Below are 24,328 nucleotides of genomic sequence, written 5' to 3' on the forward strand. Positions count from 1 at the left end.
GTGGCGCTGTTGCAGGCGGCTGGGGCCCCTGCTTCCCCAACACTGGGTCGTGCGGGGACGGCTTGCAGTGGCGTACGGTGTGGTGCGCCCACATCGACGGACGCGCTGTGCTCGAGTACCAGTGCGACCGTTCCATGCAGCCGGCCACCGCAGCAGCCTGCATCCTCGAATGCGGCCACCAGAAGGGTATTCCTCTCCTCTTACTACACTCCCTTCTGCTCTCCCCTTTGTGCGCAATGAAATCTGTCTCCCGACACAATTTTCTTTTCCCTTTGAAATTGTTTCCCTTGTAGCAGTGGCGACGTTCCTTTCACTGCTTCTTTTCTTTCTAACTTGCTTCTGTGATTTTATCGATATCATTACCTTCCTTTCGGTCCGAGTTGCTTTGCAGTGTTACCCGTATTTTTTTCGCAAATGAGCTACTTTCCGGGTGACAGCTTGCGAATGGTAATACCTCGTTAGGCACTACACGCTCGCTCTTCCATTCCGTTCACATTCCTGTGCTTAATTTCATTACCGGTATCCCGCTTTCTTTGTAGGTTTGTGTGCGGGCATTGTCTCCCTTCAACACTGCATTGCTTTTACTGTTGTTATACTCCTAGCTACTTACCTCCGCTAATACCTTTATCAACCACTTTGATGTTCGAAGCATGTTGGCTGTAACAAGGACCCTCTCTCCCGTTTGTGCGGAATGTACAGCCCCAGAATATTCCCTCTACACCAGTTTCCTCGCAGCATTGAAATAATTTTGTATTTTCTACTTTTTTAGTATAAATCACTCTTCCAGAGTAGCCATACGTTTGCCTTTACATTTGTACGAAAAGTTTGATGGCTTATAGCGTTTGCTTCCTAAAGGTGTGCATTTTGAAAATGAGGAAAACCTTTAATATTTTTCTGACTTTCTTTAGTTAAATTATTTGAGTCAAAGGAGATTTTCCTAATTCTTTATCTCATTACCACTTTACTTTACCCTTTTCTTATTACTTTAGGCACAGAAAAGTATCTTTCGAGTTGTGCCCCAAGTCCACATATCATCCCAGCGTGTGATTAATAGAGAAAATATTTTAGTATTGCGTAATTTTCGCATTTATGTGTGTTAATGGCGCATAAGGAGAGGTCAGACCCACCTTACTAGTAGAAGGCCACCCGAATGTAGCTCGTGTGGAAAGCATTAGATCAGACCGCTTTGGTTTTCGGAAAATTCTAGATCAAGATTCACGACAAGTGATCCATTTCATGGTAGGTGCTATCGTCAGATTACTTGAAACTAAGCGTATTTTATTTATACGTATCGTGTTCGCAGTCTGAAAGTTTCCGAGTAATTAAATGATCAGTCATTCAGATCAGTCAAACGTATGTTTTAGGAGATAAAATCTTTCCTAAGTGTTGCCATGGTCCTTCGCATTGCTGTCCGCCTTCAGAACAGTCAATTTCAGCGCCCTCGGGCTAGAACAGAAGGATGGTAGCTGTGGTGTATCGCAGGGTCACCGCCGTGGCTTTTAAGGGACCTCTTCTTCAGATATACCTGCAATGGATCGAAATCACTAATTATGCGATTTCTCGAAAACTCTAAAGCTGTGGGTCTGATACGTGCCAGTAGAAGTTACATATTTTCAATTGACAATTGATCTAACGATTCCACTTGACTCTAAATAGATTTTGCGTCATGATCTTTGACTTCGATTTTTTTTTTTTTTCGGAAACAGAAGTGTAGTGGAGTGACTCCCAACTAGAAGGCCGATGCTAGTCGAAATCGGTGACTTGGACGGTCTAACCTCTTTCTGTCAGTTGGCATATATAAGAAAAGTCACACAAATAAAAATGGCCTTGATCACAACGTTTGGTTGTTCCAAGGCTGCTCATAATTGTCTCAATGGATCTGCTTCTCTTTCGCCTTCACTCATACTGTGGTTTTAAGTTAAGATATTACGTATAATTTTCTGTATTTGTTACTTTAAAAGGTTCCTCTCGTACTTCTTCGCTGTCTGCTTGGACAGTTTTCTTCTCCGTGAAATTCCACACTACCGGTTCTCGGCAACTACATACTCTAGTTCAAAACTTGAGAACCTCGCACTTGGTGTAATATTCCTTCTCTTTACTGCTTCTCCAGAAGATCATTATCACAGCAGGTGTATTTCCCGGACGTGAAACATGCGCTGGATGACACCCAGAAAGCTGTGTGCTCAAACAGGAGTCATAAAGAAACAGAGTTCTGGATCTAATACGTCTGAATGTCGCGTTATATGATTCGCACAAGGAATAAAGGAAAAATGATTTTCAACTTTTTTGTGATGATTATCTGATATTGTCAGCTGTATTGGAGTCGATCTCAAAGTTGGTTTTCATATTACGGATGTTTAGTCGGCCAGATCGCATAAAAATACACAATTATTTCTAGTTTTTCACGAAATTAAATAGCATACGTCTGTATTGAAGAAAAAGTTCTATATCAATGATCTGCTGATGAAACTAGTAATCATAGTGTGTTTTTATGTGATCTGGGCGAATACACTTCTGTTATAAGCAGGAGAACCATGTTTATATCTTTTGTGCCAAAAATAGCCCATTAAGTCGAGCAGTAATTCAAAACAGGTAATATTTAAAGAAGGACTGTTCAGCACCCTACATAGACCTCGTTGATATGAGGAACATAAAGCATATCGCTGATCGACAATCATCCGACCTCAACACCCTTCCCCTGCAGTAACTGGAAAATGATCAAGGCTGACAATGGACGCAAGTACATAACAAGCTGGTTTTCACTGTCTTCGAAGAATTGCAACCTTCTTGCAAGAGTTTTGTTTCTGTTTAGATTGAGTATGTATATACTTTTATGTTAAAACTTGATAAAATTTTTATGTTTGATATTTGTGTTGACCTCTTTGAAAGTCATGTTACTGAAGCATGGTTTCCTCTGAAAATGTCATTTACCGTTATCAACCCATTGTACATCCATTATCTTTACTTAGTTACAAATAAATGTTGTGTGCCAGAAGCGTTTCTTTCTTTTTTTACTGTGTTACATGTTACTGTTTGTTCCTTAATGTGCAGTGGACTCTTCTGTCTACGTACAGGCAGATCTCAACGGTAAGTACCTATATTTTAAACATGTCAAGAGATTAAACCTAAACTAAGGTTCTGTGACCTTAATAATAAGTCTGTGACCTAGTACCAAGTGAAAGAAGCCTTTCACAGAGCTCTAATGTGTTTAGAACTTAAAGAAACTTCATGGCTGCGTGGAAGTATGTTTTCGAAATGTATTAGAGTCAAAATTCCTAGCTTTACTCCATTTTCGAAATATCAGGACATGAACAAGTTTATGACTCCCATCTCTAGCCTTTTCCTTTCTCTTCTTCTTCTCACTCATAGTTCGTCAAAGTATTTATTGATCAGTGCACGAAAGTAGAGATACTAGCCTCAGACACATTCTTACACGAACCATTGAGTTGCTACCAAGATGAAGGCCCATCACATAGAAAGAAAAGATACTTTATCCGTAGCAAATCGTGTATATTCTTGCAGGTAACATCTTGCTGATTTTAGAAGAATGGTTTGCGTAATTAGGAAGAGTAGAAGACAAAGAAAATAGTACAGGTTAGATCTGATTTAGGCCGACAGCAATTCATGAATGGTTGAAACATGGGACACAGACAACAGGAATCGTAGGATGTACGCGAAACGGAGTTTCAACGACGCTGTAGTATATGACCATGAAGAAAACAATATAAACAAGTCTCTTAACCTAGACGAGTAAACTATTTGGTCATGTTCATTATGACCTCATATATACATTTAACCATCTTGAAAAATATGGGTTTGCTGTAACACACACTGATGGCTCAAAACATAATGACCATCTACGCAGTAGCGTTTTCGTCCAACTTTGGAAAGCAATATAGCAGTGATTCTGCTTTGCATTGATTCGAGAAGTTCTTGACGGGTTTCCTGAGGTATATGGCACAATATGTCTACTCCCAGATCATATAATTCCGGCACACTACGGGCCGGTGGTTTGTGGGTGCGAATTTTACTCTCGACAGCGTCTCCGATGTCTTTCGTCGTATTCAGATCGGGAGAAATTGGTCGCCAAGGCAGCTACAACAGTTCACTATCATGCTTCTCAGACCACTGTAGCACTGTGATAGTGTTCATGCAGTCCATAGCTGCCATGATGCCTTCGATTACTACAGCAGGTCCCATGGAAGCCTGGACTAATGTCCCCGATAGTATAACACTGCCAGTACCCGCTTGACTCTCTGTTGATATGCGCGTTTCGAGCGTATGTTCACCTGCCGATACGAAAAATTTAGTGTAAAAAAACACGGGATCCTCTGCTCAATCAGGCGACATATTTCAATTGATGCACGGTCCAATATCGATGACTCCCTCCCCACTGAAGCCGTAACTGACGATGTCATTAGGTCAACATGGGAACACAGAATGGTCGGTCTGCTGTTGCTCCCCATGTTGGGCTACGCGGCATGAACGATGTGATCCAAAACACTTATGCCTTCACCGTCATTGTACCTTATTGTCAGAAATCGCACAGTTTGCCACGTATCCTGTTTCACAGAGCGAGCAAGCCTCCAACCTCCAAGTTCTGAGACGAAGGATGGACGTCTAACTTCCTGTCGGGTACTCGTGAGTTTACCGTTTTTCAATCACAGTAACATGAGAACAGCCGCCAGCTTCGCCGTTTACGTAATGCTCTTCTCCAGGCACAGGGCCATTACTATCTGCGTTTTGCCAAAGTCGCATATACTAGAGGATTTCCCCATTTACGGACCATATCCTTGTCACAATGGCTCTCCATTCGTCTCTGATCCGCTTTCCTCAGCGCATCAAGTTCCCTCAGCGCCACCAGGCGGTATTCCATCACTCAGTGGACAGTGGACATAATTATTTTGGCTCCTCAGTGTACTGTCAACAGGATGATTCAGCTGCCCCTAGAGATGTGCTTTATTCAACCCGTATTGCTTTCAAAAACGAGGTGCGAGATTTTCATATTTTCTCGCTTGCTACACACAAAGGATGAGACCCACAGAAAAATTGACCGGGACATTTCTGTAGGATTGTAATAGATTTAAATTTTGTACTGGAATACATATTCCTTGCAGACCACGGTTTTCGAGCTATACAAGAAAACCGTACAAAAATGACCTTCAAATGCACTTCCACCATGACATTCATCTCTCGTCAGTCAGGATTTCTAGTATGTCGCTCATGGCATTCCCTCCTCCCACTGTACAAAAATTCTGAGTGCGTGAACAATTCCAATCTTCGACTTTTTATCTCTTTTGATTGGGCTGTTATGCTACCAGCATAGTGGACTATTTCGTTAGCGTTATTAATTTAATCATGCCTGTGAGGGTAATATAAAAAAGCAACTTTTCTAAATCTTATGCTAAAACTAATTACATTGACAATTTAATCCAAACTCAACCCTTACATGCACAGTAGTTTTGTAGTCAGAAGGCCTGCAGAATGCAAAGATGTAATTTTTTCGATGTTGCTAAAATTCACAGAATTGTAGGTAAAATTTACACAAACATCAATATTTCAATTTTTAAGCCCTCGTTTAATCCAGTGGTGTAATAAGACCAGACAAAGAAGATCAAAAAATGTCGAATGTGGGGAATAATTCATGCAGTCGCAAATTTTTGTACAGTGACAGAGGGGAGTCCCATGAACAACATACTAGAAATCGTGACTGGTAGATATTGAGTATAGGAGCGAGGGTGCATTTAAAAGTCAGTGTAGTACGTTTTTCTGGAATAATTTGAAACCTACGCCCTCTAGCGAAAACGTGTCCCAGTAGAAAATTTAACTACATTACATTTCCCAGAGAAAGATTATTTTAATTTTTTCTGTAGGCCTAATGATAGTTTGCATTTAGCGAGCGAGAGGTTACGAAAATATCGCGTGTAGTATTTTAAGGCATTGCGAGTTTCATAAATGCTATCGGTAGGGGTAGCTGAATCATGCTTTATACAAGCCCTAGACAGAAATTTAAAATGACATGGTAACTATCACTGTCAACTGTTCTAAGCTGAAACATATTCATGTTTTCCTAGTATGTCGCTCATGGCATTCCCTGCTAAGTATCTAGGAAAAGAGGTCCAAAGCCATGGTAGACAGCTGCATATGAAACATTCAGTAATCACTGTCGAAGAGTAATTTGACTGCTAGCTTATTGTGTAACTGCATGTATATTAACGAAGAGCCCAGGAGCATTCACGGTATTTATGCCTAATCTGGCACATGCGAAATGTACTGGTGTCTTTCGGCGCTCGCTTCAGACGATGACATGAGCGGGAGAGATGGGTTGTGTGCGCTGCCCTCGGTGGTAGAAGTGAGAGATGATGTAATCATTGAGTATACTTATTCGCACGTCGTTGATTTAGAAGATCAGTAAACTACTACAGACACAAGCATATACGTTATTTTTAAGTTACACTTCATACTTAATATTTTTCCTCCTTGTGTCTGTGTAGGCGATATGGAGGAGACAATATGTGGCGGACGTGCACATACACGAGGAGCTGACCAGACTATAACGCGTTCATTGCCGCAGCCCGTTTCATCGACGATGTATTCGCTATGCTTACCAAAACCGCCATCAGCATCATCAACATCGTGTGGACTGATAACACCAGCTCATGTGTTGATGCAGCCGCGCCCTTGACAATGTCCCAGTTGTCATGGACCTACCCAGCATCAGTCATCACTTCGACACAAGTCTGGGCCCAACAGCTTAATACCCCTGCCCGCTGTGATACAGATCACCAAGGAAGTCTGCAGCCCCATTTGACTACTCTGTGGGTGCTAGCTCTCGTAGGGATTTCACAAGCGTGCATTGATAACCCGAATGTGAGCTACCGAGGCCCTGTCACTTTTCTCAATGCCTATCAGGACCTTTAGGAAAGAATTCTCCCCGAAATTTTCAGCAACCCGCAGTATCCTGCCCTTAAGTGTAACACACCTCTATACTCATACACCACCTAAAGAGAGCAGTGAAACAAGTGAACAGAACAGAATCGTCCAGATTTGGGGGCGAGTGTTATATTGCAGAGCTATTCAATCACAGAGCGGTTCAGAACTTTTTGCCGAGATAGTCAAAGACTCAGCTGTGTACTCTACCTTGATATACCGGTATACTCGCATGTGCGCGATCCACTTCTTGAGGGGAGAATTTCATCCCTCTTCCGAAAGGTATAACCACATGTATTATTGCCTAGAATCTAGATGAGAGGGCGTATATTGTTCGGAATGTTCGCTTCTGGCTGACAATACGAACTACCCGAAAGATACACAGCGTACAAGTAAATGCGAACCATCTAATGTTTATGGGCATTATAATTTCCAAGGCATTCAATTCCCCAAAACCGTCCAGGACCTTCCAAAACTCGAGTGTCAGAACCCTTAGTATTTGATTCGCGTTTCCACTCTGTGTGTTAATCAGACAGAAGATGATGGCCACGAGCACACTGTGCAGAACAAAACTGTAAAGCATAAAGTAGTTAGACCCCTGTACTTTTCTAAATTAGCTGGTCACTGCCCCATATATATATGTTGATTAGCTATTACTCTCCGTGGGCGACCAGTAATACCACCAGTTGATAAAAAGCATGTCACACAGACTTTATTCCCAACTGAGTACAAAAAAATGTGCAAGGTACTTTTGACGGAGATGTCTAATTCGTTTACCGACAAAGAGTATCTCAACAGACACCTCATCGATTAGGGAATAGCCCATCCAGGATAAAAAGTGGTAGGAGTTTAAGGACGCCCAAGACAAGGAACAATGCCCCTTCCTCTTTTACACTAACTTCCACTATCTCCTAGCTCTTGTGGAGATAACCCAACTGCTGGTCATACTACCATCACGGAACAGCACATACCAACGTGTATGCTAATACGATTGTAGCTGCGCCAAATTCGAATTGTACGTCGGGGATTTTCCTGCGGGATGGTTGTTAGCTGAGCTCGAAAGATTTGCATGTGAATTTGATGAGACTGATGAGACCACGTTCCCATGACCGAAACCACGTAGAGATAATTGTCATCTAACGAGAAAGTTTCACGGCGCCGTTCACAACACATGTAACATTAAGTATTACCTACCACATAACATATCGGTCTTCTTTCTCGTTCAGTACTTGTGTGATTTTGGTTTGAAAGACGGTAAGGATTTTACCGTCCCTGACACTGTTGAAATGTACATATCTTTCTCCAAGGGTATCACTCCAAAGTTAACGCTCGGATTCCTTGACTCGCTCCGGTTCCTTGATTCGCTTCACTTCATGTGCGCATCTCTTCAGAAAGAAGACTGCACGAAACGGCAGTGCTCGTGATATCCACATTCTTCAACAAACTAACAGGCACTGCCGTAACAGATGCAGAGTATGAGTACACGGTGGATGTTTGACTGGAGTTCAACATCCCTGATTTAGGTGACAATGCTAGATTACAAGTGAACACAGATGTACACCACGTGGACATTCTCAAGGAGCTCCGGAGTGTATGCCTGGGCACATGCAAACTGGAATTTGCCTTCTGTTTCGGCGCAGCACGTTTTTTATTATTGTGAAATATGGGAAAGAGTGTGACAGAAATGATACAGGATTTGGGCTGGAAATCATTAAAAGAAAGGCGTTTTTCGTTGTGTCGGAATCTTCTCACGAAATTCCAATCACCATCTTTCTCCTCCGAATGCGAAAATATTTTGTTAACACCGACCTACATAGGGCGGAACGATCACCACGATAAAATAAGGGAAATCAGAGCTCGTATGGAAAGATATAGATGTTCATTCTTTCCGCGCGCATTAGGAGATTGGAATAATAGGGAATTGTGAAGGTAGTTCAATGAACCCTCTGTCAAGCATTTAAATGTGATTTGCAGAGTATCCATGTAGATGTAGATGTACATTGATATCAACACCGAATAGAGGGAGCTTGTGATATATGACTTTGAAAAACATCCCTACAAGTGAAGGAGCAATTCAATTTTTAGGGAAAACCATCGTAAATATTAGAGAATACCGTGAAATTCATTTGATTTACAAGTGTGATATGCATTATAGCGCAAGAGATTAAATCACTAGACCTGACTTCAAACGTGTCACTATCTTCGCTGGAAGACTATTGACGTTGGTGATTTAAAAAGCTTCAGTGCGGTTCACGAATCCTTTCTGTATGGGTATGAGTCTTCTGGATCTCTCCTAACATGACATGTTCCGCTTTCACTAACAATTTTTGAAGCCCAGCTTCGCTGATTCGGAGTTAGTTTATATGATGGCTGGCAGTTTCATCTACTGGATCAAAGGCTGCAATCGGTATGAAGTAGAATCGCGAGGAGTTCAACAAGCCTGGATGTGCGACCGTTAATCCTGCTGGAATAACGTCAGAGAACAAGAAGGTAATGAACCTGATGAATGATGCGGTGAATGGTTCGCAGATTCGGGATTTCGTAGGGCTCAGGTCGGTAATGTACGCGTACCGCATAGTTGTAGGTGCCACCCAGAGACGAGTTAAGGATGTGCGTCGTGCTGCCTTAAAGTCGATAGAGAATTACAGGAGGTGCCTGATCAAGGGCGTTGGCACATCTCCACATACGGTGCGCTAAGTAGTCTTTCGATCGGCAGGCCAAAAAATACATATTGCTCTGCAGCTGACAGTAGGTCTGTTCCATCATGACGACAAATGATTCATCTGTCTGGACGGGATAGGCACCCTCCAGTATTTATGCTGTTCATTGGAATGATGACGGTGTGCTGTGTATTTGTAAATACTTGTGTGTATATGTGCGTGTGTGCGTAATAGATGGATGAACAACCTACCATAGTGGCGTTTGTGTGTGTGTGTGTGTGTGTGTGTGAGAGAGAGAGAGAGAGAGAGAGAGAGAGTGGTGGAGAGGGAGGGGGGGGGGTGGAATTGTTTCAGTGCTGCTGCTAGTGCGAAATTCTCGTTACCAATGTGTATATTGTATATAGAGGAAAGAGAAGTATCGATTAAATGAATTACTGTATATATTGAATGAGATGTTATACATGTAAAACGCACGGAAAGAAACTTTAAGTATGGAAATTTTGCCATTAATCCACCTGTTGTGGCCACGGAGGAGTTAAGAGACAGTGTAGAGGACTATCATAGTAAGATTGTATACATTAATGATCCGCAGACATACAGCAAACTGAGTAACGACCCCACTGACAAGTTTCGTAAAACCGGTTGATAAAAAAGTCCTCTATGGAACAGAGCGAGAAGTCTGTTCAATTTAGTTGCACTACCACAAAGACTTCATTGGTTGCCGAATGTGCATAAAGAATATGTTCCTATACTAAGTGCCACTGGTTCGCCCACCAAGTTCTGGGAAACATTTTTGCTACTGTATGTAGACCGGTAGGGTTCCTGTATCAAGAATTCGGCAAATATTCTAAGTAAATTAAACGGCATAGTGGTCCAGCCGTAGGGCTTACTAGTTAGTTTTGACGTGGTACCGCTATTTACTATGGTTACACTTAAAGATGTGATGTAACAGCTGAATCGGATTTTTCCTTCCTATAATACAGAACTGTTCAAATATTACCTCTCGACAACGTATTTCAAATGGAAACATGAGATCCATGAACAGACGCATGGCGTGGATATGGGAAGTCCCTTAACCCTTTCGTGGGCTAAATTATTGAGCAGTTTTTTTAATGAATGGAGAGCAGATAGTAGTTAACAGATAGGTATATTTATCACATAGAATATCAAATTTGTTCCAACAATGAAAGTGTGGTCATACAACAAGGTGGGAAGTATTCTTCCCACTGCCCTTCCTTGGAGTTAAATGACAAAAACAACTTCTTCAATATATGTCATATTTATTTCATAAATTTACTTCTCTTGTTACAATGATTGTTCACAATTACTTGCCATGAAATTTTCTGAAATATGGGTCTATGCAAAGTGGTATTTGACAATATGTACAAACATAGCAAGTTCTCTTCTCCGCAGCTTTGGTATTACAATGATGGCACGTCCAGTAGGTTTCTTCTAAAATGGGTTGATGCTCCCCTACAGCCACATGACGAAACTCTTCAGGTACTTTACCCATTTTTGCCAGAAAGACAGGTTCTTGTCCACGTTTTTTTGGGGTGCGAAGTCAGTGATCAATTGTCTGGCTAGATGGATCCTGTATGTGAGCTGATCGTGCTGTCCACTTACTCTTTTACTTATTTTCCACAGGATAAAACTGTTCCTGTAGCAGCGTCCACCAGGAAATAAAATATTACGTGACACCATTTTACAGAACGTCTGCCAATAGCATACCCCTCTCGAAATTAATCAAACTTATCGACACCAACCATTATTTTGTAGTCTTCTGCCACAACTTCAGAACAAGAAATCTCTGTACTAGTGCCATCCTTGTTTTTCCTTTTCACTGTGGCTGTTTCTCATGGCTCATGAATTGAGGACAGGAAAGAGAATGGACGGTTATCCATCCACTTTACAGCAGAAATGGCTCCTTTTGTTTGAAACTGGAATTCTCCTAGTTCCAATTTTACGTTTTCCTTCATAAATTTGGGTAAATCAAAAGTATTTACCGTATACTATAGCTTTGAGGAAAAAATCACTAAATGTCACTCAAACAGCACTGAAAGGTTCCTCTACAGAGCAACACTCAGCTATACTATGCCTCTGCGCGAAGGTACAGCAAAAAAGGCGGGAACTTCCGATTGGAAGTAGTACCCTATACTGTTTACTAGGTGGTATGACCGTACAGAGGTGGGAACTGTGAATCCCACGGGACTAGGAGCGAGTTCGTTGTAGTGGGAAGCATGTTTCCCACGGCTCGCGAAAGGGTAAGTGCAGTTGCAAAGTAAGAGCATATGGACTATCAGTCCAATTGTGTGATTGGATTGAAGAGTTCCTTGATAACAGAACGTAGCATGTCATTCTCAATGGAGAGAAGTCTTCCGAAGTAAGAGTAATATCACGTGTGCCGCAGGGGGGTGTCGTAGGACCGTTGCTATTCGCAATATACATAAATGACCTTGTGGATAACATCGGAGGTTCACTGAGGCTTTTTGCGGATGATGCTGTAGTGTATCGAGAGGCTGTAACAATGTAAAATTGTACTGAAATGCAGGAGTATCTGCAACGAATTGAAGCATGGTGCAGGGAATGGCAATTGAATCTCAATGTAGACAAGAGTAATGTCCTGCGAATACATAGAAAGAAAGATCCTTTACCATATAGCTACAATATATCAGGTCTGAAACTGGAAGCAGTTAATTCCATAAATTATCTGGGAGTACGCATTAGGAGTGATTTAAAATGGAATGATCATATAAAGTTGATTGTCGGTAAAGCAGATGCTAGACTGAGATTCATTGGAAGAATCCTAAGGAAATGCAATCCGAAAACTAAGGAAGTAGGTTACAGTACACCTGTTCACCCACTGATTGAATATTGCTCACCACTGTGGGATCCGTACCAGACAGGGTTGATAGAAGAGATAGAGAAGATCCAACGGAGAGCAGCGCGCTTCGTTACAGGATCATTTAGTAATCGCGAAAGCGTTACGGAGATGATAGATAAACTCCAATGGAAGACTCCGCAGGAGAGACGCTCAGTAGCTCGGTACGAGCTTCTGTTGAAGTTTAGACAACATACCTTCACCGAGGATTCAAGCAGTATACTGCTCCCGCCTACGTATATCTCGCGAAGAGACCATGATGATAAAATCAGCAAGATTAGAGCCCACGTGGAGGCATACCGACATTCTTTTTTCTACGAACAATACGAGACTGGAATAGAAGGGAGAACCGATAGAGAACCCTCCGCCACATACCGTCAGGTGGCTTGCGGAGTAAGGATGTAGATGTAGATGTATAGTGAATTACTTTATTAAAAAATTCTAGAGGCAGGCATTAGAAACTGCCAACAAATAAATGAATATTCTATTCCGCTACTCTTTTTTTTTTTTTTTTTTGGGTGGACATGTGAGTGAGAGGAACTAGGTCTTTTTCACAAACGTCTCAACGGGATTAATCCGAAGATTCAGTTTATCATGGAAGGGGAGGTTGGTGGAAGATTAAATCTAGTCGATGTGCTAGCGCTCAAGAAAGAAGATGGTAGCTTACGCCACGCCGTTTACCAAAACCTAAGCACTCAGACCGTTCCCTACACCGGGATTCGAACTATTAACCAGAACAAAGCCGAGGCGTTGGCGGATAGAACAAGGAACATATGCGAACCAGATCAACTTCATGCGGAGTTAAAACATCTCACCAATGCGTTGCTGAAGACTCGGTGTTCGTCCACTGAGGTGAAAAGAGAGTTAAGACACCGCGCAAAAATCATAGCCAAGCACAAGCTTCTGTTAAGTCGAAAATTTTCCTGTCTTGCATTAAGGACGTTACTGGCAGGATAGGAAGAATCCTAAGAAAACAGAACATCTTGGTAACCTAAAAACCCACGAGGAAGTTATCGAATCACCTAAAGTTGGCCAAGGATGCTCCCCAACTGCTGGAAAATGTAGGAATGTATAGAATTGTAGGAAGGTGTACGTGGGTACTACGAAAAGAACGGTCAAGCACAAGGGAAATTGCAGAAGAGGGGAGACTGACAGATCAGCTGCTTCCGAACACACTTTGCAGCCAGGTGACCACCACACTCGTCTTGATAGGACTCAAGTACTGGCTGCCACAAGCGGATACCATGAAAGGATATACAGAGAGGCAATAGTGGACTTTAAATACACAAGAAATGTCAGTTGGAAGGAGTAAGACGTGAAATTGAATACATATGGATACCTGTGCTGAAGAAGATGTCCACCAATCTTCCAGTGATGCAACACTTTTTTGTGAAAGAAGGTTTGTTTTATTCAGGGCATCAGTACACCATATTATTCCCCACTATTCTGGCTACAAAACCCTATTTTTCAACAGAGCCAATGTCTAGCTACATCAGTAAACTACCTATCATCCACGTATTTCTTCCAATGAAGTGCATCCCTCATTGGACCAAACAGATGGAAGTCGGATAGTGAACAATCCGGGATTTAGCGTGTATGAGGATCAACGGTCCAATGAAGTTTTATAAGCTCCTCTCTGGTGAGCGGATTTGTGTGAGGCCTTGCGTTGTTACGGAGAAGGAAAAGTTCGTTTCATTTTTGTGGCGACGAACAAGCTGAAGTCGCTTCTTCAGCTTCCTGACGGTTGCACAATACACTTCACAGCTGATCGTTGCACCATGAGGGAAAATGTCAAAAAGAATAAACCCATCATAGTCCCAGGAGACCGTCGCCATGGCTTTACCGGCTGAGGGTGCGGCTTTGAACTTGTACTTCAGAGGAGAGGTGGCGTGGCGTCTCCACGGAATGCCGTTTCGTTTCCCGTTCGAAGTGATAAACCCATGTTTCTTCACCTATGATTATGTTCGACAAGAAATTCTCACCATCAGCCTCGTAACGCATAAGCAACTGCTGTCAGATTGTCCTTTGTTGCTCTTAATAGTCCTGAGCTCGCGGCGAGGAACCCAGCGGCACACACCTTTGAATACCGCACTGATAGACGAGTATGTCAGCACTACGAACAAAGAGTACAGTTGAGCAGCGACGTGTTTGCTTGTGATTCGTCGATCATCTCGAATGAGAGTGTCAATACGTTCCAACATTATAGGAGTCACATATATGTGTGTGTGGCCGGACGACAGGCGGGACACCGGACAGGGTTGCGCGACGTTGTTGCGATCATGACAGATGTCTCACCCAACGACTCAGTGTGCTATTGTTCACCTTCCGGTCTGTGCAGACAATCTGATAGTTGTTGTTGTTGTTGTCTTCAGTCCTGAGACTGGTTTGATGCAGCTCTCCATGCTACTCTATCCTGTGCAAGCTGCTTCATCTCCCAGTACCTACTGCAACCTACATCCTTCTGAATCTGCTTAGTGTACTCATCTCTCGGTCTCCCTCTACGATTTTTACCCTCCACGCTGCCCTCCAATGCTAAATTTGTGATCCCTTGATGCCTCAAAACATGTCCTACCAACCGATCCCTTCTTCTAGTCAAGTTGTGCCACAAACTTCTCTTCTCCCCAATCCTATTCAATACCTCCTCATTAGTTACGTGATATACCCATCTAATCTTCAGCATTCTTCTGTAGCACCACATTTCGAAAGCTTCTATTCTCTTCTTGTCCAAACTAGTTATCGTCCATGTTTCACTTCCAAACATGGCTACACTCCAAACAAATACTTTCAGAAACGACTTCCTGATACATAAATCTATATTCGATGTTAACAAATTTCTCTTCTTCAGAAACGCTTTCCTTGCCATTGCCAGTCTACATTTTATATCCTCTCTACTTCGACCATCATCAGTTATTTTACTTCCTAAATAGCAAAACTCCTTTACTACTTTAAGTGTCTCATTTCCTAATCTAATTCCCTCAGCATCACCCGATTTAATTTGACTACATTCCATTATCCTCGTTTTGCTTTTGTTGATGTTTATCTTATATCCACCTTTCAAGACACTGTCCATTCCGTTCAACTGTTCTTCCGAGTCCTTTGCCGTCTCTGACAGAATTACAATGTCATCGGTGAACCTCAAAGATTTTACTTCATCTCCATGAATTTTAATACCTACTCCAAATTTTTCTTTTGTTTCCTTTACTGCTTGTTCAATATACAGATTGAATAACATCGGGGAGAGGCTACAACCCTGTCTCACTCCTTTCCCAACCACTGCTTCCGTTTCATGCCCCTCGACTCTTATGACTGTCATCTGGTTTCTGTACAAATTGTAAATAGCCTTTCGCTCCCTGTATTTTACCCCTGCCACCTTTAGAATTTGAAAAAGAGTATTCCAGTCAACATTGTCAAAAGCTTTCTCTAAGTCTACAAATGCTAGAAACGTAGGTTTGCCATTTCTTAATCTTTCTTCTAAGATAAGTCGTAAGGTCAGTATTGCCTCACGTGTTCCAACATTTCGACGGAATCCAAACTGATCCTCCCCGAGGTCCGCATCTACCAGTTTTTCCATTCGTCTGTAAAGAATTCGCGTTAGTATTTTGCAGCTGTGACTTATTAAACTGATAGTTCGGTAATTTTCACATCTGTCAACACCTGCTTTCTTTGGGATTGGAATTATTACATTCTTCTTGAAGTCTGAGGGTATTTCGCCTGTCTCATACATCTTGCTCACCAGCTGGTAGAGTTTTGTCATGACTGGCTCTCCCAAGGCCGTCAGTAGTTCTAATGGAATGTTGTCTACTCCGGGGGCCTTGTTTCGACTCAGATCTTTCAGTGTTCTGTCAAACTCTTCACGCAGTATCGTATCTCCCATTTCGTCTTCATCTACATCCTCTTCCATTTCCATAATATTGTCCTCAAGTACATCGCCCTTGTATAAACATTCTATATACTTCTTCCACCTTTCTGCCTTCCCTTCTTTGCTTAGAACTGGGTTTCCATCTGAGCTCTTGATATTCATATAAGTGGTTCTCTTCTCTACAAAGGTCTCTTTAATTTTCCTGTAGGCAGTATCTATCTTACCACTAGTGAGATAAGCTTCTACATCCTTACATATGTACTCTAGCCATCCCTGTTTAGCCATTTTGCACTTCCTGTCGGTCTCATTTTTGAGACGTTTGTATTCCTTTTTGCTTGCTTCATTTACTGCATTTTTATATTTTCTCCTTTCATCAATTAAATTCAATATTTCTTCTGTTACCCAAGGATTTCTAGCAGCCCTCGTCTTTTTACCTACTTTATCCTCTGCTGCCTTCACTACTTCATCCCTCAGAGCTACCCATTCTTCTTCTACTCTATTTCTTTCCCCTGTTCCTGTCAATTGTTCCCTTATGCTCTCCCTGAAACTCTGTACAACTTCTGTCAGTTTATCCAGTTCCCATCTCCTTAATTTCCCACATTTTTGGCAGTTTCTTCAGTTTTAATCTACAGGTCATAACCAATAGATTGTGGTCAGAGACCACATCTGCCCCTGGAAATGTCCTACAATTTAAAACCTGATTCCTAAATCTCTGTCTTACCATTATATAATCTATCTGATACCTTTTAGTATCTACAGGGTTCTTCCATGTATACAACCTTCTTTCATGATTCTTAAACCAAGTGTTAGCTATGATTAAGTTGTGCTCTGTGCAAAATTCTACTAGGCGGCTTCCTCTTTCATTTATTAGCCCCAATCCATATTCACCTACTATGTTTTCTTCTCTCCCTTTTCCTACACTCGAATTCTAGTCACCCATTACTATTAAATTTTCGTCTCCCTTCACTATCTGAATAATTTCTTTTATTTCGTCGTACATTTCTTCAATTTCTTCGTCATCTGCAGAGCTAGTTGGCATATAAACTTGTACTACTGTAGTAGGCATGGACTTCGTATCTATCTTGGCCACAATAATGCATTCACTATGCTGTTTGTAGTAGCTTACCCGCACTCCTATTTTTTATTCATTATTAAACCAACCCCTGACCAAAAGTCTTGTTCCTTCTGCCACCGAACTTCACTAATTCCCACTATATCTCACTTTAACCTATTCATTTCCCTTCTTAAATTTTCTAACATACCTGCCCGATTAAGGGATCTGACATTCCACGCTCCGATCCGTAGAATGCCAGTTTTCTTTCTCCTGATAACGACAACCTCTTGAGTCGTCCCCGCCCGGAGATCCGAATGGGGGACTATTTTACCTCCGGAATATTTTACCCAAGAGGACGCCATCATCATTTAATCATACAGTAAAGCTGCATGTCCTCGGGAAAAATTACGGCTGTAGTTTCCCCTTGCTTTCAGCCGTTCGCAGTACCAGCACAGCAATGCCGTTTTGGTTAATGTTGCAAGGCCAGATCAGTCAATCATCCATACTGTTGCCCCTGCAACTACTGAAAAGGCTGCTGCCCCTCTTCAGGAACCACACGTTTGTCTGGCCTCTCAACAGATACCCCTCCGTTGTGGTTGCACCTACGGTACGGCCATCTGTATCGCTGAGGCACGCAAGCCTCCGCACCAACGGCAAGGTCCATGGTTCATGGGGGGATAGAGCCTCTCAATATCTGCGATGCTCTGGTTTTCAGCCAAAAGAAACTCAGTGCGAGCTCTCTGCTTGGAATGCACATCCGATACAGACGCCATTTTGAAGCCCATATATAGTAGCGCTACCTATCCGAACTTCATGAACCTACACAAGCGCAAATATTCCACTATGTCCCATAACAAATTCCACCTATTCACCTTTCCTCAACCGAAACAGGCCGAGGAAAAAAGTTTTGCCTAATGTACTGAACGCCAAACAAATGTATTCACAGAGATCATTCAACATCTGACGCTCCTTACACCGCTCATGCACCCTAATAGTGCTGCTATAAATGCTAATCACGAACAACACTAATGCATTCTCGAGACTGCTACCTGCAATATAATCATTTATATTTCCAGTGATGGCTTTCGCGTGTGAAAAGTTTCGCTGACATCTGAGCATGTCTACTAGGTGATACACTTTTTTTATATATAAACAGGTCGAGGCGTCTATTTATTCACCTAAACTTACTTTTGACCAGTTCAAGACTCTTGTAATCTGTTTTCACCTAAACGTACGAAGCCCAGGGCACATGAAGGAGACACCAAAGTGTTCATGCACCTTTATTAGTAACCGAGATACAGGGTAAAACTTCGTGTGTTTAGATGAAATTATGCTATTTTTTCCCTGAAAACAGACAAATTAAATTATATGGCTCTTTTGTAAATCTAACAAGAAATCGCAGACTAAAAACACATTAATCGTTGGGATTCTTGTGCTGACATTGCAGGCGATGAATGGCCCGACACACGGAAGTTTATATCACTTGCGCCCACGGGATCAAATCCAATGTCATGGTTGTGTGTCAGACTTTACAGATGTTTAAACGTATTTTGTACGAAAGCAAATGTTATATAGCTGGAAAGTCATTCATTGGGCATAAACATGAGACACTTGACTTTCCTTTACCTCCCACAATGTCCAAAAAGTGTCATATGTATATGAGAATATTTGACGCTCGCAAAGTGCTTTTTTTTAGTGTAAAAGTGATTATAATCTGAAAGATTTACAGGAGTTACGGGGTTCCACAGGGCTCAGTCTTAGTTACATTTTTGTTTGTCATATACAGGGTTAATCATATAAAACTTCCGCACCAAACACTGCGAAATGGAAAGTGCTACTGTTGCGCAGTTTTCGCAGAATGGATTGGTTGCCAGGGGCTCGTATTGTTAGCCTATACACATATTGTAACAATACTTAGAAAGTGTATTTTTTGCGCAATCATGCACTTTTTAAATGGGGCAATGGTTATTGACATTATCAAACTAAAAGTAGGGTAAATTAGAATGTAGTTATATTGGTTGCAAGAATCAAATGCGAGTCGTTTACTAGATATATTATGCAACGTTTCCACACCGACAATTGCTAGCGCAATTCAGCTTTCTTCGTTGCAAAGTACGATGTTATTATCTTTGTTTACAGTGTTCTTTTTTGTTCCTTAAGTGTATTGATACTTTTTTGTTACTGGTTTCATTTTGATCGTTATTGTCAGTACTGTTTGCTCGGAGCGTAAGTCCCGTGACCCTTGTTCAAGTTCATCGTTGAGCCATTAACTCTGTTCTTTTTATTACGAACGGCAGCTAACCCTCTGATTGAACACGCTGAGTTACCGTGACGGCTAACTAGGTGGTCAGCTAGTGATTGACGGTCCTAGCGTTAGGTTGACTGGACGATGGGATTTACCATTGCAGAAGAATCCGACATGCTCATGTAGTATGAACACTGCAGGAAGAATCCAGTTCGTTCTTGTACCGTGTATACGGCAAAATATCACATTAGACGTCAATCATCTCAGCAATTATTTATCAACCTCTCAAAGTAGTTACATGAAAATGGTAATGCAACACCTAGACAACGAAACAGAAGAAAACAAGTCCGACAGAAGAGGGGGAATTACTGCAGTTCTACATCTACATGGATACTCTGCAAATCACATTCAAGTGCCTGGCAGAGGGTTCATCGAAACACCTTCACAATTCTCTATTATTCCAATCTCGTATAGCGCGAGGAAAGACGAACACCTATATCTTCCCGTACGAGCTCTGATTCTTTATTTTATCGTGGTTATCGTTTCTCATTATGTAGGTCGGTGTCAACAAAATATTTTCGCATTCGGAGGAGAAAGCTGGTGATTGGAATTTCGTGATAAGATTCCGTCGCAACGACAAAGCCTTTGCTTTAATGACGTGCGCCCCAAATCCCCTATCATGAATGGCACTCACTCCCATATTTCGCGATAATACAAAACATGCTGCCCTTCTTTCAACTTTTTCGACGTACTCCGCAGGTCCTACCTGGTAAGGATTCCACGACGCCCAGCAATATTTTAAAAGAGGACGTACAAGCGTAGTAGATCTGTTACATTTTCTAAGTGGCTGCCAATAAAACGCAGTCTTTGGTTAGCGTTCCCCACAACATTTTCTATGTGTTACCTCCAACTTAAGTTGTTCGTAATTGTAATTCTTAGGTATTTAGTTGAATTTACGGCCTTAATATTTGACTGATTAATCGTGTAACCGAAATTTAACGAATTCCTTTTAGCACTCATGTGGATGCCCTCGCACTTTCCATTATTGATTGTCAACTGCCTATTTTCGCAACATTCAGATATCTTTTCTAAATCGTCAGTTTGTTTTAATCTTCTGATGACTTTATTAGTCGATAAATGACAGTGACATCTGCAAAACAACCTAAGACGGCTGCTCAGATTGTCTCCCAAATCTTTTATGCAAATAAGTACCAGCAAAGGGCCTATAACACTACCTCGGGGAACGCAAGAAATCAGTTATGTTTTACTCTAAGACTTTCCGTCAACTACTACGAACTGTGACCTCTCTGAGAGGAAATCACAAATCCAGTCATATATCAGAGACGATATTCCATAAGCACGCAGCTTCACTACAAGCCGCTTGTGTGGTACAGTGTCAAAAGCCTAAATCCCTTGCCAATAGCACTCAACACTTCATGCGGATAAAGAGCTAGTTGTGTTTCACACGAACGACGTTTTCTAAACCCATGTTGTCTGGGTGTCAATAGACAGTTTTCTTCGGAATACTTCATAATGTTGGAACACAATATATGTCCCAGAATTCTGCTGCATATCGACGTTAATGATATGGGCTTGTAATGAAGTGGAATACTCCCACTGCCTTTCTTGAATATTGATGTGACCTGTGCAACTTTCCAGTATTTGGGTACGCATCTTTCGTCGAGCTAACGGTTGTATATGGTTGTTAAGTATGGAGCTATTGCATCAACATAATCTGAAAGGAACCTAATTGGTATATATCCTGGACCAGAAGACTTTCTTTTATTACGTGATACAAGTTGTTTCATAATCCGAGGATATTTACATCAACGGTACTCATGTTGGCAGCTGTTCTTGATTCGAATTCTGGAATATTTGCTTCGTCCTATTTGGTGAAGGCATTTCGGAAGGCTGTGTTCAGTAATTATGCTTTGGAAGCACTGTCTTCGGTAGTATCTCCATTGCTATCACGCAAAGAATGCATTCATTGTTCCGTGTCGCTAACGTACTTCACATACCACCAGAATCCATTTGGATTTTCTGCCAGGTTTCGAGACAAGGTTTCGTAGTGGTAACTGTTATAAGCATCTCGCATTGAAGTCCGCGCTACTTTTCGAGCTTGCGTAAGAGTTCACCAGCCTTGGGGATTTTGCGTCTGTTTAAATTTGGCATGTTTGTTTCGTTGTTTCAGGAACAGTGTTCTGACCAGTTTTGTGTACCAAGGTGGATCAGCTCCGTCGTTTGTTATTTTATTTAGTATAAATCTCTCAATTGTTGTCGATACCGTTTCTTTGGATTCAAGCAACATCTGATCTAAACTCATGTTATTAATTTGGAAGTAGTGGAGATTGTCTCTCAGGAAGGCGTTAAGTGAATTTTATCTGCTTTTTTGAATAGGTATATTTTTTGTTTATTTTGGGAGGATTTTTGGGGTTACAATATTCAGTCTCGCTACGCTGACCCTGTGTCCGTTTTGATGCTCGTTATTAACTCAGGATTATTTGTTCCTAAGTGGTCAAGTGCGTTTTAACAACCCTTTACTATTCGCTTGGGCTCATGAACTATCTGCTCTAAATAATTTTCTGAGAATGCGTTTACCACAATTTCGGATGAAGTTTTATGCGTACCTCCGGAATTAAACATGTATTTTCGCCAACATACCGAGGTTAAATTAAAGTCACCACCAGCTATAATCGTATGAGGCGGGTACGTGTTTCAAAACAAACTCAAGTTTTCTTTGAAACTTTCAGCAACTGTATAATCTGAATTGGGAGGTCGGTAAAAGGATCCAATTATGATTTTATTCCGGTTGACAACAATGACCTCTGCCAATACTAACTCACAGGAACTATCTACTTCAATATCGCCAAAAGATAAACTACTTCTAACAACAACAAACACACCACCGCCCACCGTATGTGAACTATCCTCTCGGAACACCGTTAGGTTCTACGCAAAAATTTCGGCTGAGCTTATCTCCGGCTTTAGCTAGCTTTCAGTGCCTAAAGCGATTTGAGCGTCAGTGCCTTCTATAAGCGCTTGGAGCTCTGGTAGTATCGCAAGACAGCTACGACAATTTACAACTGTTATAGTTGGTGATGTTGCAGGTGATTTACACGCTGGCTCCCACGCAATCACACTAGAAAGTGGCATGAGTCAGGCAAGTGTCCTACGAATTCTCCATCAACATAGCTTCCATACTCATCACATCTCTCTCCACCAAGAACTGCATGGAAACGATTATGAGAATCCTGTTGACTTCTGTAGATGGATATTACGATCAGGTACTCCAGATGTAACAAGTAGCTTGTTTGGTGATGAAACCACATTTACCCATTATCGCCAGGTAAACCTCCGAAGTAACCACCATTGGTCTCTTAACAATCCCGGTTGGCTTCTTCAGGTGGAACGTCCATACTAGACTAGAAACGTGTATTGCCGTTGCCGACGGACATTTGAACACAACCTGAGCTGGTCAGAACCACATAACTAGTGTATATATTAGCGTTGTTCTTTATTGTGTGCTACTGAAGGTATTGTGCAAGTGTGGGAATGGAAATTTTCAAAATAAAATATTTCGTAAACAACTCACACTTGAATCCTGCAACAAACACCACTGACATTCTAATTTACCCTGCTTTTAGTTTGCTAATGTCAATAGGTATTGTTCCACTGATGAAAGTGTATGTTTGCACAAAAAATACACGTTCTAAGTATGTTGATTGGCTAACAGTAAGAGACCCTGACTAGCAATCCATTCTGTGAAAACCCTATATCAACAGCAATTTCGATTGCCGCTAGATCTGCGGTGCAAGTTTTTGGTGATTCACCCTGTATACGAGAAAATACTCTGACGCAACTGTCTTTTGATCTCATAGATAGCAACCTGTCACTCTTGATTCCAATCCCAAACGGTATTCTTCTTCAAAAGTTCACACTAGCATGGAGGATTTAAAGCTTGGCTGCCTTAAAATTTTCTATAAAATCCAGTTAACCCAAAAAATAATTTAAGCTGTTTTTTCTCACGAAGAGGAGGAGGAAAATTAGCAATAGCATCAAGTTTCTCTTTATTAGGTTCAGTTGCTTTTTCAGATATAACACATCCTATGTAATGTGTAAAATTTGGTTGGTAGGAATTACTGTTTCACATATGTATTAGAAAACAACAACAAAACAAGCTTTTAAATGGGCAGCATGCACAGACATTTATGTATAAATGTATCATATGAATGTAAAGTGCCTCGTTCCACATCTTTACAACTAATCGTACAGATAATGCATGGAAAATAAAACTGGCTGATTTGCACATCGGTTCACGATTTGTCACTGATTAACTCATTGTTATCAACATATCTGGCTGGGCTGGAGTAATCGTTTTACTCGGAGCAGTAGTTCGTTCTCTCGTGTCCTCCACAATCGTTGGACACTGCTTGCACACGACATGCTTTACATGACCGCAGAGGAATAAGGCTAACGGCGTCAGGTCAGGTGATAGTGCGGATACCCCTGAATAGGACTGCCTCTCCCACCTACCTGTGTGGAAATAAGTGGCTTAATGTATCTCTTGCTAATGAAGAATTAAGAGCGGGGAATTCGTTATGCCGGAAGTGCATCATTTGATGAGTTCTCAAAGGTACATTTTCTAGTGAGAAAGAGTAAAGATTTTATCAAAAATATGTGTGATTTTCTCCGTTCAACATAC

General features: G+C 41.6%; 1 protein-coding gene across 10 annotated transcripts in view; it reads left to right on the forward strand.

The window, feature by feature from the left end:
* LOC126297914 (thrombospondin type-1 domain-containing protein 7A-like) overlaps positions 1–24,328 on the forward strand; it is a 1,219,654-nt gene that overhangs the window by 423,368 nt on the left and 771,958 nt on the right. For 6 of the 10 annotated variants that reach the window (XM_049989225.1, XM_049989222.1, XM_049989223.1 and 3 more), the window contains exon 3: positions 16–186. The exons of the other annotated variants lie outside the window; for them this stretch is intronic. In XM_049989225.1, the coding sequence (XP_049845182.1) occupies positions 16–186 (171 nt within the window). The remainder of the gene's footprint in view (positions 1–15; positions 187–24,328) is intronic. 10 annotated transcript variants of the gene reach the window in all.

The sequence above is a fragment of the Schistocerca gregaria genome, chromosome X (assembly GCF_023897955.1).
Source record: "Schistocerca gregaria isolate iqSchGreg1 chromosome X, iqSchGreg1.2, whole genome shotgun sequence".
NCBI classification, from domain to species: domain Eukaryota; kingdom Metazoa; phylum Arthropoda; class Insecta; order Orthoptera; family Acrididae; genus Schistocerca; species Schistocerca gregaria.